This window comes from Glandiceps talaboti, chromosome 11 (assembly GCF_964340395.1).
Source record: "Glandiceps talaboti chromosome 11, keGlaTala1.1, whole genome shotgun sequence".
Classification (NCBI taxonomy): Eukaryota; Metazoa; Hemichordata; class Enteropneusta; family Spengelidae; genus Glandiceps; species Glandiceps talaboti.
Window position 1 is genome coordinate 10,915,991 of NC_135559.1, and position 17,628 is coordinate 10,933,618.

The 17,628-nt window shown below is 35.4% G+C and overlaps 2 protein-coding genes across 4 annotated transcripts in view; one reads left to right on the plus strand and one right to left on the minus strand.

Moving 5' to 3' along the window:
* Positions 1-6,074: 6,074 nt before the first annotated feature.
* On the minus strand, positions 6,075-8,934 carry LOC144442559 (WD repeat domain-containing protein 83-like). The gene is made up of 4 exons (XM_078131937.1): positions 8,557-8,934; positions 8,115-8,309; positions 6,938-7,161; positions 6,075-6,218 (listed from the first exon to the last, which is right to left on the minus strand). Exons 1-4 carry the CDS (start codon positions 8,909-8,911, stop codon positions 6,075-6,077), a joined length of 918 nt encoding a protein of 305 aa, XP_077988063.1. The 5' UTR covers positions 8,912-8,934.
* Positions 8,935-9,069: 135 nt separating this feature from the next.
* The window catches only part of LOC144442802 (UDP-glucose:glycoprotein glucosyltransferase 1-like), a 35,149-nt gene continuing 26,590 nt past the window's right edge, over positions 9,070-17,628 (plus strand). For 2 of the 3 annotated variants that reach the window (XM_078132175.1, XM_078132176.1), the window contains exons 1-9: positions 9,404-9,423; positions 10,844-11,063; positions 12,333-12,466; positions 13,675-13,787; positions 14,260-14,440; positions 15,082-15,251; positions 15,608-15,708; positions 16,447-16,607; positions 16,949-17,040. In XM_078132175.1, coding sequence (XP_077988301.1) covers positions 9,406-9,423; positions 10,844-11,063; positions 12,333-12,466; positions 13,675-13,787; positions 14,260-14,440; positions 15,082-15,251; positions 15,608-15,708; positions 16,447-16,607; positions 16,949-17,040 — 1,190 coding nt within the window. In that variant the 5' untranslated portion in view covers positions 9,404-9,405. Of the gene's footprint in view, positions 9,198-9,403; positions 9,424-10,843; positions 11,064-12,332; positions 12,467-13,674; positions 13,788-14,259; positions 14,441-15,081; positions 15,252-15,607; positions 15,709-16,446; positions 16,608-16,948; positions 17,041-17,628 lie in introns of those variants that run through there. The other variant, XM_078132177.1, reaches the window with a different exon arrangement.

The window sequence follows — 17,628 nt, forward strand, 5'->3', positions numbered from 1 at the left end:
CCCTGAGCACAGCAAAATTGTAAGGTTCCCCGTGGCGTCTTAGGCCAGTTCTGCCGAGGCCACGACCTTGCGACATTGGCCCCCTAAAATTACAAATGAAGCAATAATTTTCCCACCTTGCGTCGCTTTGGCGCATTCATTTTACGGCAGACATCAAAATTATCGAAGTCCACGGCCGGACCAGGCCAGGCTCTGACTCGACGTGAATCCCACAAGAAGTATACTGACTGCGTAAGGGAAAGTTTTGTTGACATCATATAAGATACAGTGTCAACGCGCAGTTCTATTGTTAACATAAAAAATGCCACAAAAAGATCAACTTTGATAAACTTAATCTACAAATTAAAACATTAGAGGGATTAGATGAGACGTCGAAATGGCCGTCTCTCGTCACGTGTTTTGTCTACTGTCACTGTCGTGACCTCTGACCTAATCACTGACGTGTGCGAAACACTGAACTTGCTACCGGAACATCTATCTGCCATGCCACACCTCAGAAGCCTTCGTGAACCAAATTTATGGAACAGGTTGTGATTTTCATTTGTTGATGGGTTAAATTAAATCAGTACATGTGTATTTTGATTCCGAAAAAGCTGTGTTAGGGGATCGTGTTGCATGATGTTGACAGTGCTAGTGACACATGTGAATGTTGGGCACTGAATCAATGCGTAATCACTGGCATGGCCACTATAGACGGCCGATGCATGTCGTGCGCCCGCGGTCAGACATGAAGAACGAACTTGTTGTGCAAATCAGAAAAAAATTAATGTAATATTTACAGAGCATCCCAACTTTGACTTTGTTGATAGTTTTAGTTAAAGATCCAAGTTCTGAGTTTCAAGGACACCTATAATGTCAGCTTTCCGTATCATTGCAAGTTTACAGTACGTAACTATGCTGTCATTTGATATAGCAGGACCAAATCATGATATACAGCCAGTAACGGTTAATTAATAAAAAATGAATTATTTTAAAGTTTGTTTGACGATTATTTGTAAGTTTTTCGTTCACATTTGGTACTTTTTAAAGTCGGGATTTTTTTTCTTCAAAATGTCATGAATTTGAAGAGGGAATGATAAACACAGCAGTGTACTAACAATTTTAAAAATGAAACAAGTGGTTACAAGTTTAGGATTTCTCAAAGTTTTTATTCAATCATATGTTCACTGTGACTTATTTTGAAGTTGTTCAGTGTCCTTGTCTGAAAAAAGGGAATTATAAATTTGAGCACTGCTATTCATTGATATTCAGATTAAAAATTGTGCCTACCTGGCTGTCCAATCTTTCTAAACAATATTATATATATATATATATATATATATATATATATATATATATATATATATATATATATATATATATATAACATATATATATATATATATATATATATATATATATATATATATATATATATATATATATATATAACAAAACTATTACGCTCTGCCACTGCGGTATAGAGCACTGTCTTAGCAGATTGATACTCACCGAGTCAGTATATATATATATATATATATATATATATATATATATATATATATATATATATATATATATATATATATATATGTGTGTGTGTGTGTGTGTGTGTATATATATATATATAACTCGGTGAGTATCAATCTGCTAAGACAGTGCTCTATACCGCAGTGGCAGAGCGTTTTGGTAGTACTGGGTCTGGTAGCTGGTTGAGTAGAGTGCTCGACTTGGAGGAGGAGCGTATGTAACTCGATGAGTATCAATCTGCTAATAAGACAGTGCTCTACCGCAGTGGCAGAGCGCAATATATATATATATATATATATATATATATATATATATATATATATATATATATAGTTTTGATGCCCGCCACAAATCGACGAACTACGACCATTCGAGAATGATATGTTAAAACTCATAGAAGACATCAAATTCCGTAAAATCAATGACCCGTTCCAAACCACACTTAGAAACGATGTTAGAAAAATAAAAAACTCCCGCGAAATGATCATCCCAGCCGATAAAACCAGAAACCTGTACCTCCTTCAAAAAGATCAATACAACAAGCTCCTTAGAGCAAAACTATTACGCTCTGCCACTGCGGTATAGAGCACTGTCTTAGCAGATTGATACTCACCGAGTTATATATATATATATATATATATATATATATATATATATATATATATATATATATATATATATATATATATATATATATATATATATATATATATATATATATATATATTATATATATATATATATATATATATATATATATATATATATATATATATATATATATATATATATATATATATATAACTTAAAATTGCATAATCTTAATTGCCTTCTTTTTCTAAGGTGTAATGTGTAGTACTTAATTTTCAAAAAATAGCTTACTGGGAACTATTATGAATGGAATTTTTTTATGTAGTTAGGTAATGGTCTATACGTAATGGAATATCTCAGACCACAGTATCTCTATAGTGGTCTGAGATAATTTATATGAATATTTCATAGACAATAATAATTGACCCCACTCCCTGTCAAATGGCACCACTTTTTGGAACCAAGGGGCCTGTGTCCCCACTTGTTGGAAAACCTTGGCAGAACACCGCCGTCTAACCCCCCCCCCCCTCTCACCCACCCACCCACCCAACCCCTTTGTTACGTCAGAGCTGCATGTGTCTTTCATCATGGCAGAAGCCGTTGAGGTTTGATGAGGGACAGGGCTCAAAATTAATACTGTCACGCGGTAAATTTTGCTGCAATGTAATAATAGCTCAGAATATTTCCATCATTTTCAAAATTATGCTTAAAATTGGTAAAAGTCATACTGCATTCCTAATTTCTTGACCAGTTTTTAGCTTTAAATCAGTTGTATTATCAGGGAAATGACCGACTCCATAGCGTTTCATGACCCATGACATGCATGACCTTTGAAGACATTCCGATGTTTACATTATTACTTTTAATTACTTTTAAACAGTAAATCCCAAAGGGGTTCTGAGTTCTAGAAATGTTTACATGTTATCTGGTGGATTATTTTGACAAGTTCACACTGAAGAAAAATGTTTCATAGAAGTAATGGTTTATATAAATGAAAATTCATCTAGCACCATGCCACTTTGATTAATAGGACGAATGTATTAGTACTCCTGATAAAATCACACAATAGTTCATGGCTACAGATATACACCCATCAGGATGATAAGTATTTAATCATCTTCTTACAAAGTTGTTCTACAGACTTGTCAACCTTGCTAAAATGAAGGAAAGAGACTTGTAACAAGGAATTCAATAAAGAGAAGAGAAATGAAGTTGTATAGAGACTAACAGGACAGAAAGAACAGAGAATAGAACTGAAAAAATACATTTTTTTTTCTTGCCCCCCCCCCCTTTTTTTTTATTTCGCCCGCCCGACCCGCCTGACTATTCCATTGGAGATGAGAAACAAAAAAAAAAAAAACCTCACCCTAACGTGGGGGTACAATCCTGGATATACGTACTACGTATACTCCGTGTACGTTAGTCTGACGAAGATCTACGTTCTATCGGCGATAGTATACGCACTGACACACTTCCTGTCGGCGTTAATATACCGACAACGTACACTAAGCGTACTGGGATGTTCCGTCTATGGTAATATACGCTACGTAGATTTACTGCACACATGTGATCTGCGTTTGTGTATATTCAAGTACATCTCTGTACATGTTAAATCTACGAGTGCGTCGGCACACATATACGCTCAGTAGATCAACTTTTTTGCCCAGTGCCATCATCTTTAAATTATACATAATTTAGAGTTCATGTACAATGTACATGTATACTTTGATCATTCAGTTTGTTTGTTTGTTCATATCTCCAGGGTCAGTGTGTTGCCATGTGCTGTTCATGTATGTACAGTAAGACTCAGCCTCTTTGTCTTCATGAAATGTCTGTCACAAACAATCATAAAGATCACTGTAGTCATTAATAATCACAGGACAGGTATAGGAACAGTAGCATTCATTATCTAAGGTCATATCAGATTTATGGTGGGGTTTCTAATTTGTACCTTCCCTTAAAGCTGCACTACCTGCTAAAGGAACACTTAAAAAAACATTTGTAAGGCCAAGAAAAAGAAGAAGAATTGTTTCTGGTCAGTATGCGCATCACTTAAATACCCTTGTGTCGTTTTTTTTTTTTCCATGTTTGTACAGTCCATGCAGTCTGCAGATCTGGGGGAGAAACACAAAAATAACCCTCCCTGCTTCAGTGAAGACAACACTGCAGAGCCAGTCATAAACAAGCAAATGACATCTCCCCCACATACACACTTGTTCTAAAGTACTAAATAAAAAGAACAGTAACTGCCATAAATAGTACATTGAGTGACAGATTTGTTGAGAATTGAAAAAAAAATTAAGTCGTCGCACCACTTTAGACACACTGTCCTGACCAGAAACAGTTCTTTTTTGCCCGTACATATAATGATTTAACACTCAGCACAGTATGAATCACCTGTGTGGAACCTTATTTGTGTAGCTGTACACATAGTTATGGTGCAATAAATCTAATCAAATTGATTTTTTTGGTCCACACATGAAATTGAGCACCCCCAACGCAATCATAATTTCAACCTTGTCACTGTACAACGTAGGGATGAAATTCACCCCTAATTAACATGTACAGTGTCTAATTACTGGTATCGTAATAATTTTTCCATGAATATATTGTTGGTGGCCGAAAATAATATTCCAGTTACAGCTAGTGCAGCTTCACTTCCTTGCAATTTGTATATTATTTGTTTTTATAGAGCGCAGGGTTGATAGAATTTCTGAAACATTACTCGGTGAGACTGTTTCCTTTAAATTTGGTACGGTAAATTTGTAAGATAAAACGGACGTAAAAGTGACAAAAGTTTGATGTAATCAGTACAGATTTTAATTAGCCAATCAAATGTAAGTATTGGTAAGACTTGTATTTTAATTTGTTCATTTCAGAAAAAAATAATGACATTGTACAGATAATTTCTTTTCTTTGAAATATTGAATTAAAAAATGGCACAAAATGTGTGCCTATTTACAACTCGGTAAGTACAGAATTGTGCTGTCTATGATGTTATGAGTTACGTGACTGGATTGGTTTGCATTGTCATATTTAAATATGGGTAGTCTGATTGGTGAATCAACTGCTGTTAGGCTTTCAGCAACCAATCAAAGAATGTCTCCCGTTCTTGAGAGACCTTGTATTGACAACTTAGAATGGTATGGGTATTCTGATTGGCGAATCAAATGCTGTCAGACTTTCAGCAACCAATCAAAGCATGTCTGTCTTCTTGAGAGACCTTGACAAGTTAGAATTGTATGGGTACTCTACTCTGATTGGCGAATCAAATGCTGTCAGACTTTCAGCAACCAATCAAAGCATGTCTCTCTTGAGAGACCTTGACAAGTTAAAATTGTATGGGTACTCTGATTGGCTAATCATCTGCTGTTATACTATCAGCAACCAATCAAAACATGTCTCTGTTCTTGATAGACCTTGACAAGTTAGAATTGGAGTAATTACATTGAGGCACCTCACACAATTTTGGTGAAAGTACATTTTCAATATCAACCATACAGCATAATGTATAGTATGTTCACAAGTAAAATCTGCAAGTAAACAACATGTATACGAATTGGCAGGTGTTAACTGGTACATGTACATTGCAAAACGTATTTCTTGTGTAGTGGAGTAATGTCTGTGTTGATGTAATTGGATAGAGGTTTTTTCTAAATTGCGTATGCCTGTAATAGTGTGATCCATAAATAGAAAGGGTATTATCGATATTGATGTCAAGGCAGCATTTTGGTGTCTATTCCTGTTGCCATCTTCGGAATCTCAAAGTACAAATGAGATTAGTTACTAGTATTGCAATTGCACTTTTGAACTGCTGCTCGTTACGCACACATGTACCGGCCACTTTAGCCATCATGAATCATGGCCCTCCATTGTCCAGTTTTGTAATGCCAACTGCAGATTCATACAAACTATTCCACGTCAACAGTCTTAAGTTGTGGTAGTCTGAAACAAAACCATGGCAGTACAGTGTGTCATTCTTTTACTTCAAAGTCCATAGTTCTCCACATTTTGAAGGCTGTCTCTGAGGCAGTTAGTAAACATGATTCTGTTGGATGAAATGATACCGAGTGCACTGCTCCACTGCCAGCTTTACTGACTGTCTCCACCATGGTTCCCTGCATGAAAGATACAAGAATTCGGTGTGAGATAAAGAATCAATGCTTTCAAAACAAGCAAAAAAAAATTTTACAGAACACCATCAGAGGATGAAATTTTTGGAGAGGACATGTACATGTATAAAAACATCATGGAACTAATTGGATGTATAAGTCATCTCTAGAGGGCGATATTTAAAGGAAAGGCATACATGTATTGCACACAACTACCTCCTGGGTGTGACATTTACAAGAAATGTATCTTGCCCAAAGAAAATAGTGAAATGAGGGAAGCTAACATTTTGGCACCAGAGGGCAATATTTACAGGATGTTTTGCAAAAAGAAACTATTGGAACGATATGTGTTAGCATTTCACCACTAGGGGGCAATACATCCATGTACAGGAAAGCTGTTACACAAGGAAAATATCGGAATGATTGTATGCTGGCATCTAGACTGTAAGATATGTCATGTCTCTTGCCCTCAACTGCCTGCTCTGATGTGTGAGGGCATCCTGTCATGCCATACCTCACAGACTAGTTGGCACTGACACCTCTAGGGAATATTTGTTAAATATGTGTATTCTAAGAGAAAATAACTGAATGCGTTCAATAAGGTCATATCTGCTTTACAATACAATAGCAGATAAGACCTTATTGCACTGACATAACGTTCGTACAATTGCTGTTTAAGGATATACTAGATGTAGTTGGAGAAAGTATTACAACTAATGTCATACCTCAACTAGATCCCAGAAACATATTCTACCATCTTCAGATCCACTGACTATATGTGTGTCTGATTCCGTTAGACAGCTGTCTATCTTGTATTCAGTGTTCTGATGGCCGGCATATTCACCTAACAATTCACCCGTGTCTTTGTCCAGAAGACGTACAGTACTATCTAAGGAAGATGCTAGACTACACTGACCATCTTTGGTGAAGGTGACACTGGTTACTGGCTCTGTATTAGTAGGAAAAATATAGAGATGTCAGCATACAATACAATACAATACAATACAATACAATACAATACAATACAATACAATAAAACTTTATTGATCCTTGTCAGGACATTATAGTGTCTGCCATAAAAACAAAAACAATTTGAAACGAGTAGATAAAAACAATAAAACGAGTAAAAAAAAAAAAAAGAAAAAAAAAAGACTTTCACAATCAAAACACGTACATAACCAGGATATTCATCAACTTGGTAATTCTAGTAAGAGCACACATGCAGTTTAACCATTGGCAATGGAGGAGAAACTTTTACTCTCTATGGTTCAATTAAGTAAAAAAAACACTGAGCTTTCTATGTGCCCCTATTGGTGATCATATCGCCACCTAGAGGTCAGCTCCAACTAGAGAATTAGTCAAAATGACAATGGTTCTTTACTAAGTTGAACTACGGTACATGTATATTAAAACTTTCTGTAATTCACACAATTAATATTCAATGTTCAACAAAACATTTAGTTGTTATTTCATCATATACTTGAAGTGCAATATTCATAACTTATACACCCTCATGGGCTGATGACATAAAATACAGTGAGATAATATACCGGTTACTGTACATGTACAAGTGTATCCAACGATCATACACCCTGGTCAGCAGGTGTGATCATGTCATTATTTACCTGAAGTACACAATTCATTTTATACCAGTTACCAGGGTGGTGGACAATGAATATTTTCAACCCATTTTAGTCAACAGGTGGTTATCTCAATATTTCCCTGACGTAGTCGTACAACATTCATTATATATACCCTTTGCTTTGGGTCTGATACAGAGAGATATACATGTATATGTGATATTCCATATATCGATCTGCAGGTGATTATTTCCCCATGTCTCTCAGGTCGTATCATCCAGTAAAGTGTAATGGACTTGTAAATTGTAACTAAATGACTTACTTCCAATGCAGTCAACAAACAGCTGTCCCACTCTGAGGTCATAGCGTCTGATTCTACCATCCACTGATCCTGTCAATACTTCGTGGTCTGATACCGCTATGGATGATATACTGTCTTTGGCCTCATCTAGTACCTGGATGGGTTCCAAACGTCGTGATCTGCAGTCCCATATCTTTACTGATGAATCGATAGAACCTGGTGAAAAATGACACACAATCTTCCATTAGTACATTATGAGAAGAACACATGTTATATTTTGTCAGTGAACTTTAGGAACTAGCTAAAATAACTACATGTATATAAACTGCACAATGGACAGTGTAAATGTCATTGTAACCATGGCAACTAAGTGATGTAGTACAGCACATTTACCAGTCAAATAACCATGGTAACAAGCTAAGAGTTGCAACACCATGGAAGCGATGTTGAGCATTAGACTTACCAGACAAAATGACTGTAGATTCTTCATTGAATTTCACACAGTTTACTCTTCCGATATGTCCACGGAATTTACGAGTAGTTTGTCCTGTCGCGACATCCCAAAGTATGACACTTTTATCTCCCCCACACGATGTAAACTGGCTATTGTCACTAGATGCTGCAGCATCCAATACTTCATACCCATGGCCTTGGTAGGCTTTCAGAAGAAGTCCTCGGTGGGGATTCCAGAGTTTCACAGATTTGTCACTACCACATGTCAGACAATAATTTCCGTCCACATTAAAACGTACAGCTCGTACAGCACCTTGCTTGCAATCTACGGTCTCAATGAGTTTAGTTGGTAATTTATCGGACATAATTGATGAATGATGGAATGGCCGTAAATGGTCATGGAAAGATGTCAGTGATAAAGCACTTGCAAACCCAGGGCCATCAGTATTGAATATACAAAGTAAATTTGTTATGGACTTATTTGTGCAAGTTTTAACATATCTCCTACTATCTCTTTAGAAATTAGAAACAAAACAAACAACATACAACGGAAAAACGACAATGCAGGAGGGAGTACTCCTGCGACAATGTGTACCATGCATGGAGGATAGGATAACACTTCCGTTTTCTTTCTCTTGTAAAGCCCTCTAGGTAAGTGTGCATTCACACTGTGGTATTTATAAATCTTGATTTAAGAATGAAATAATTCTGAAACATTTTCAAAGGTTGCGTGGGGCAAAAATAATTAAGCGAATGAACTGCATCAAATATATTTTTATTTGAAAGACATGTCAATGATTTAAATTGATGTTTATCATACTATTCACGACCATTAAGTTAGGTGGCCATTTTGGACAACATGGCGGCGATCATGAAGGTGAGTAAAGTGCCGGTGAAAATCAAATTTTAGCGATTACATTGAATAGTGGGTAGATTGAGGGCTGATTTATGCGTAAATGCTGATACAGTAGATAAGTTCAGTCACTTTCTATGCTCATATAGTTATAATGAGCCATCATTACGTTCGTCTGTGACCACACTTAGTCGAGGCCTGTCGCCACGTTCACGTTTGTTATTGGTCAGTTCTGCTTCCGCGTCAGCACATCATAGAGATACATGGCCATCTTCGATGTTTGTATTGAAATGTCTATTGTAGCTACGCTTGAGAAAATGGCCTTAAACATGATTAAATGCGCTGTGAATAAATTACAAATTTGTTTACGTGGACACGCGATTGTCGAAAAACAATAAAATGCATAATAAGGTATTGAGGTAAACACCCAGGCCTTAAACTTTCGATCTGAGAGTGAGACAGGATAGAGTAAGTCATTCAATACCTTGTCACTGACATTTCATAAACCATACATAATGAACATTCATATAACCTTTCCACACACACTTCAATACATTACAGTTACATTATGTTTAAAAGCGTCAAGTAATTTCTGTCGGATCATTTCTGTCACCATTGTTTTGGCTCTAGAGGCTTGACTTGATCATGAAGGTAGAAAGGAAAATGATTTGATCATTGAGATAGAAGACCATATCCCATATGTTTCAATTAGTTCTTACTTATCAAGTGATTATTAATTTTTCACATTGCTTAATTAGCGAAATTAGCATACAACATGTAATTAATTTCAGTGTATGATTGATATTATGTATACTCAATATTGTCAAATTAATAATTAATTTTTATATTAATTGACTGATTGATTGATTAATAATGTTAGGCCTTCAACCCATAAAATAAAGCATCTTTAAGCTGATCATGTTCTTTTAACATGTCTTATTTTATTGGCTAAATTTGATATGAATATAGATAAAAATATGAATCAAAAGCATTATCACATATTATGCACGGATATTGTGAAAACTGTTGCAACTTGGTAGAATTTCATCCTGAATACTAGTTTAGTTAGAATGCACCAAACCAGTCAAACAGATAGTTTGGTGGTGATAGTGAAGTGGTTCCCAAAGTGTCTATTATTATTATTAAGTCAATTTTCTCTCAAATATTGCGTTTAATTTGCAGAGGAACTTACATGAAATTTAGGAGGTATTGTGCTACATTTCAATTTACATATTATTACCAGAAGTCCATCATTGTAAACCACGAGCCTCTTTTCGGAAGCGTGTAACAGATTTTGTTGCGTCAATTGAAAAATATGCTATGGTTTGCATAAATGTGGAGGTCTAAAATCAGTGGGTAACAGAACTCCTTAATGTAATTTACGTATTTTGTAAGTTAAAAAATGACATTTTTGTAAACGATGTGCATGTATTTCTTTCTACAGGTTATGGCAATAGTTTGTGTGTTACTACTTGTAGTAGTAATACAGGCTATGGCTGTACCAGCCAAATCCAAGTCAGTGACAGCAATACTTGAATCAAAATGGAGAAACACACCCTATCTACTTGAAATGAGTGAATATCTAGCTGAAGAAAACAACGACCATTTTTGGAATTTTATCAATTCTATAGCAGAGTTAAATTTAGCTAAAGCACTTGGTGCAGGTAAGTACTCGTATCTCACCCTCCATATGTTCTTAAATGTATATAGGGCCACCCCCTTGTCACAGAATAATGGTAGAATCATATTGTTTTTGTATGATTGATTAGTCCATGGGGAGAGCTAGCATATGCCAATATGAATGAGAAATGGGGTTCTATTTTGGATTTTTAATTGAAAAAGCTTTCTGCTGAGAGAGCGAGAGAGAGAGAGAGAGAGAGAGAGAGAGAGAGAGAGAGAGAGAGAGAGAGAGAGAGAGAGAGAGAGAGAGAGAGAGAGAGAGAGAGAGAGAGAGAGAGAGAGAGAGAGAGAGAGAGAGAGAGAGAGAGAGAGAGAGAGAGAGAGAGAGAGAGAGAGAGAGAGAGAGAGAGAGAGGATGAAAGATCAATGATAAGCAACATAGAACAAGTCGTCATGTGTAACTCCTTAATTAAAAATAAAAAAAAACTTTTCACAATGTTGACAAAAATGTTATTGTACAGAGAGGCAGGCAGGCAAACAAAATGTGTACACTTTTTGTAACTTTTGGCAATGGTTGAGTTACAAACCTCTGTTTGGTCTATGTTATTTCACATTATTTTCTAACACAAAAAAAACCCCTAGAGTTGTTTTATTAACTGAAAATACTGAAGTTCTACTCATCCACTTTACATGGCCATATTGATAATATTGGATGAAATGATAAGTGTTCATATAATATATATTTTGTAAGACTTTAATAAATTTATTATAGTGGATATTAGTTTACATTTATATTTTGTACGTACAAAATTGATGCATGTACCAGCGTGTTTGTTTTAAAAATGGAAATCACTGGTATGCCTGCATGAATCTTACTTTAGTGATATTTATGTTCTGTACATGTGTACGTACCAGCTGTAACTGGAGTATTATCTTTTCGATCAGACAACCAACTAATTATCATATATTCACTGAAAATTGTTAAAGGTTAACTCCACTCCAGGAAAGAGAAACATTTTCATAAATATGTGTTCTGGAGAGTCATTTCATGTTTCCATGTCACCTACAACTACTTTGCAATTTCAGAGAAGCATCAAGTTGATCTTGTACCTTTATAGGGTACATTTACTGTGGGCCAATGAATTATGTGAGTCAGCAGAAATAATATATTCATGGTTGCACAATGAATATTCATGAGCATTGTTTTACACTCAAGAAATAATCACTCAGGAGATATTATAACTATAACTATAACTATAACTATATCTTTTGTCGAAAATCATCAATTACTTTCTTTGTTTTTCTTGCTACAGATTCTCAAGATGAAGATATTTATCATTTGGGTTTGAAATATGCAGGACAATTACTCAGTCCAGTCAGACTTAATCTTTTAAAATTTTCATTATCAGTACGGTCTTACTCACCAAAAATAGAAATGTATAACCAGGTAGGTGTATCTATCTATCTCTCTATCTATCTGTCTGTCTGTCTGTCTGTCTGTCTGTCTGTTCATGTGTGTGTATGTGCGTGTCTGTCTGTCTGTCTGTGTACATATGTATGTATGTATGTATATATGTATGTATGTATGTATGTATGTATGTATGTATGTATGTATGTATGCATGTATGTATGTAGCTATTTATCTATCTGTCTATCTGCTGTCTGTCTATCTACTTATGTTGTCTGTCTGACTGTCTCTGTCTGTCTGTCTCTGTCTATGTATGTATGTATGTATGTATGTATGTATGTATGTATGTATGTATGTATGTATGTATGTATCTATCTATCTATTTATCTGTCTGTCTGTCTGTCTGTCTGTCTGTCTGTCTGTCTGTCTATTTTAATATTTGTTGGATGAAGGTTTTGTTCAATGATAACATACCAATATTTTTTGTAAGGTTGGGGAACCCTATAGTAACAGAATGGGAAATGATTGAAAGTGGCATATGCACTTAGTTTCCCATATCTTAGTAGCTGCGATACGCGATGTCTGCAAATTTTTCTGTAACATTTGGGTTGGTTGTGGCAACTTCTAGTGCTTAAGATACTAAAGTGTGTGCATTTGACTAGTGTCTGAGCCTTGTTGTATGTGTGAGTATAATCACTAGCCATTCTACAGATAGTACAGTTTTTGATGAGACATAACAACTGAAATTTAGTATTGTAAACATACAATGTAGCGAATTTGCAATGGAATGGAACTTATGTGCTTATGTGTCAACGTATGGAGTGGCCATTGTCTGCTACATTAAATGTGTTGGTTTCATCTGTGACTGGTAAGACTGAATGTCTGGACAATATTGGACATGTTCCAGTGTTTGATTTACATTATATTTCCTAGGTTGTACACCTTTAATAAAGACAATGTAAATCTACAAACAATTTCCCCCCCCCCCTCTGATACTAGAGTTCTAAAACCTTAAATTTAAGCAAGAGTTTTGCTACGATGGTTGATTCTATAAATACGTGAAATCCTTCATTTCTACTTCTGTTGATTCTTTTGATTAACAACATCTAGATAGATGAATATCTAACATGTATAAAATTAGACACGTACCAAATGCTTTTCGTTGTCAAAATTTTGTGTAAATTTCCACAGCTTGTTCGCCTTTGGCAACATTTTGATCGTTTCATTTTTCTAATATCGGTTTTTAGATGGCAAATGATTTACCACCGCCAGCTGGTTGTAGCAGTTTTATAGATATTCATGGAGAAATCACGTGTGATTTGTCAGAGGTACCCAGTCTTATCACAACAGCCACAGACAGGTGAGTAAATACATAGCACTTGTACTAAACCAGATCTCTCATCGATGAGACTTGCCTATTCTGTCTATAGAGGGCGCTGTTTATCAGGGGATTGCTTGAGTAGGTATGATACTGTGGGGAATTAATAAGAGAAAGCTGAAGTACAATGTACTGAGTAGTAAATACTGTACTATGTTATTCAGGACATCAATGTACAAATAAAAAAATTACAAATTTAAATGAGTTAAAATCGTCCAGAACAGTACATTATTGGAACCGTGAACAATGTATTTTCCAAATTTCAAATTTTCATAAACTTTTATCCAACCATACAGACACAATCAATCACATTGGCTGACTCAAACTAGCCCTTAACCAATCAGGTTACATACACATGGTCAACAGAGTTCGTAATTGGTTTGTATAACTTGACAACCAATAGCAAACTTTGTTTCTAACAAGGTCTTCATTTTAATGATTTTTGTAATTACAGAGAAAGACCCAGTATATACAAAGTAGACCATCAATACCCTGGATCAGGAAGTGGTGACGTTGTCGTTATTTTATACGGACAAGTTGGTAACCCGGAATCAGATTTCCCAAAGTATCATAAAGAACTTCAGCGCCTCGCTACAGGTGGTCAAATTATTTACGTACTCCGACACTACATTAAGGTAAGTCTCTCTAGCCTTGCCAAACTACCTGATAAGTTTCAACTAAAAGTCTAAACTTTCTTGGTATGGGTATATAGAAAGTGTTAGGACATAATTATACTGATATACATGGTGAACAGAAAACTTGAAATGTGTCGGAGACAGTCACACCGCATGCCCCTTATTGGTGGCTACCACTCATAGTATTAGAAATGATATTGATATTGAAACTTTGATTGATTGATTGATTGATTGATTGATTGATTGATTGATTGATTGATTGATTGATTGATTGATTGATCGAGTAGTAACATATAGTCAAACTTGTGTCAAGTGAACACCCAGGGGCCTGACATGAATTGACCATTATAGGGAGGTGACCATTCTGTCAAGGGTTCTTAATCTATTATGGATCATTGACTTATAAATAACGTAATCCCTCTAAAACGGACCACTAAGAATTCCAGGCTCTATTACCTTCCATGACATATTTAGCCATCACATTTTGTTTCATTGTCAGGATAACACCAGACAACGAAATATGGCCCATCAAGTTATGGCGTAGAGTTAGGCATTGAGAGTACAGAATACAGTGCTGTCAATGACAGTGAACCACATCAACATTTAATTGTAATCTGTTGCACTGTTTTCTGTTTTATCAGGACAAACCAGATAACAAAGTACGGCTATCAGGCTATGGGGTAGAATTAGCCATTAAGAGTACAGAATACAAAGCCGTTGATGACAGTCAGGTCAAAGATGATGAAGAAAGTGATGATGTCATTCCCGAGGGTGAAGATGAAGTTCAAGGATTTGATTTCAATACTTTAAGGTACTGTAACAAGGTCAATGAGCTGATTATATGAAATAGACCTTTTTGTATAAACAGCGCCCTCAAGTGATCAAAGGGTAGAATGTCACAAAACTGATACTGAAATATGTCAATCTAGTAAATAGTGCCCTTAGGTGATTAAAGGGTAAAAGGTCACAACTGATAATATGAAATGGTGCTTTGTGACAAATATCGCCCTCTGGTGATAAAGGGTGAAAGTTTACCAAACTGATGATACGAAATAGACCTTTCTGATAAATAGTGAAATCAGGTGATTAAAGGGTGAAAGGTCACAAAACTGATTATTGTTGTAGACCTATACGAAACTAACATTTGATGTAAATTTCACTTTACAGGAAACTACATCCAGAGCGTGAAGAGAAACTAAAGACATTTCGGAATCATCTGATTGAAACATCCAACGACATGGCACCACTCAAAGTGTGGCAATTACAAGGTATACAGTGATTTCCATCATTAATACTGAGAAACTTTTCCTGACAACAAAATTGTAAGAATGAATAATTTCTTGTTATACATGTACATGAAATATTGCTACTTATAGAGTCAGAAAAAGTACTTGAATAATTGCCGTAGATCTCACAATATCTTCAGGGTGAACGGCAGGTTTGATTTTTTTTTTTTTTTTTTTTTTGGGGGGGGGGGATTTTGGATAATTATTATCAATCTTCTTTTTCTCTGAGTAGCAATAATTTATGTTTAGATTACAAATTTCGGTACCTGCAATAACATTTTAGCTCATGCTAGAGGGTCATAATAGGACAAGAAGGTCGACTTCTTCTCACATGTGCCTATAGTAATGCATGTGGAGCGCATGGAGCGGAAATTATGGTGTCCACCAGGAAATTGAATGTTAGCTATTTTTATGATATGCCTAGGGAGAATTATTTGCCCATTTTTATTGTCTTTTTATCTTTATAAAAAATAACAAATGAGAAATAAATATGTGCAGCTGTAGGTATGTGTTGTTTATTCAACAACCAAGCAAATGAATTATGTATTTACACTTCTGTTAGTTACTTTTACATCACCGCATGTATACCTAAGACTCTGAAAAAATGATCCTGTGCAAAGTAGATCGCTGGAAAATGTTTAATGTATTAGGTATGTTATGTGAATCATGATGTTAAAGTGTGTAGATACATTATTTAAATATTAAATGTTGTATTTACAGATATCAGTTTACAGGCAGCCCAGCGAGTGCTGTCATCACCGTCAGAAGACGCTCTACGTGTTATGAGAGACACAAGTCAAAACTTTCCAACACAGGCCAGGTCATTGGTTAAAACGCCTGTCAAGAAAGAGGTCAAAGATGAAATGAAACTAAACCAGGACGTAAGTTGACTAGGCTAGAAATCACTTTAGTGTTTAATATCACTCATTGATATTCATGTGACTCACATATATCAGCACCACATGTACATGTATTGTACCATGCACGAGTCAAGTTGAACAAAAATATGGAATATATACTCTGATCGTTCTACATCATGACAATGCGTGTCTATGTCACGACAACACATGTCTATATCACTGGTTCTGCTGTGTTTGAAATATGAGTCAAAACATTCAGAATTGCCATACCGGTACATTGTACCATCATTTTGTGGGAATCCCAGGTAGATTTTACCTGACAGTTGACTTATTTGAAATGTTTATTCTCTTCATTTCACCAGCATATTGGTAGAACCCTGGGTATGTCACCTGGAGAAGCTATGATGTTAATAAATGGACTACAGATTGACACTGATATAGCTGATCCTTTTATGTAAGTATGACAGTTGAAATATGATAAAAACCACGAGAATCAGAAAAATGGTTGCACCTGGGAGACAAGTATTTACATACTTAAAGAACTATACAGTATAAATAAAGACTATTTATTATTACTGTTTTCGATGAAAATAAAAATTTTCATTAAATCTTTTAAACTCGTAACTGGTCGGTATGTAAGTATTGATAACTGCATCTTGTAGGTTGAAATAGCAAAGCAAATAAATGGTTGACGTTGTGTGCAAGTTTAGACTATTTCATTTACTGTTTGAACCCTGCAAGTTTTTTTTGTTTCTGGAAAATTATAAGTAATTATAAAATGATGTGAAGGCCTTTCAAATGTTTTTAGTGAGCCCCTGATATAAAAGGGATGCAGAAAATAAATAAATAAATAAATAAATAAATGTTATGCAAGTGTACGTCTATCCCTTGAACAAAATATGTGAATCTGGATCAGAAACTTTCCCATTGCTAGTTTGATGATACAAAGCAGAGTTTTGTTGATCACCAATATAACTTATGCAGTACTCGTATACTAGGAAAACACAAAGAACGTTGCAGAGTGTTGTACAAGGAAATATGT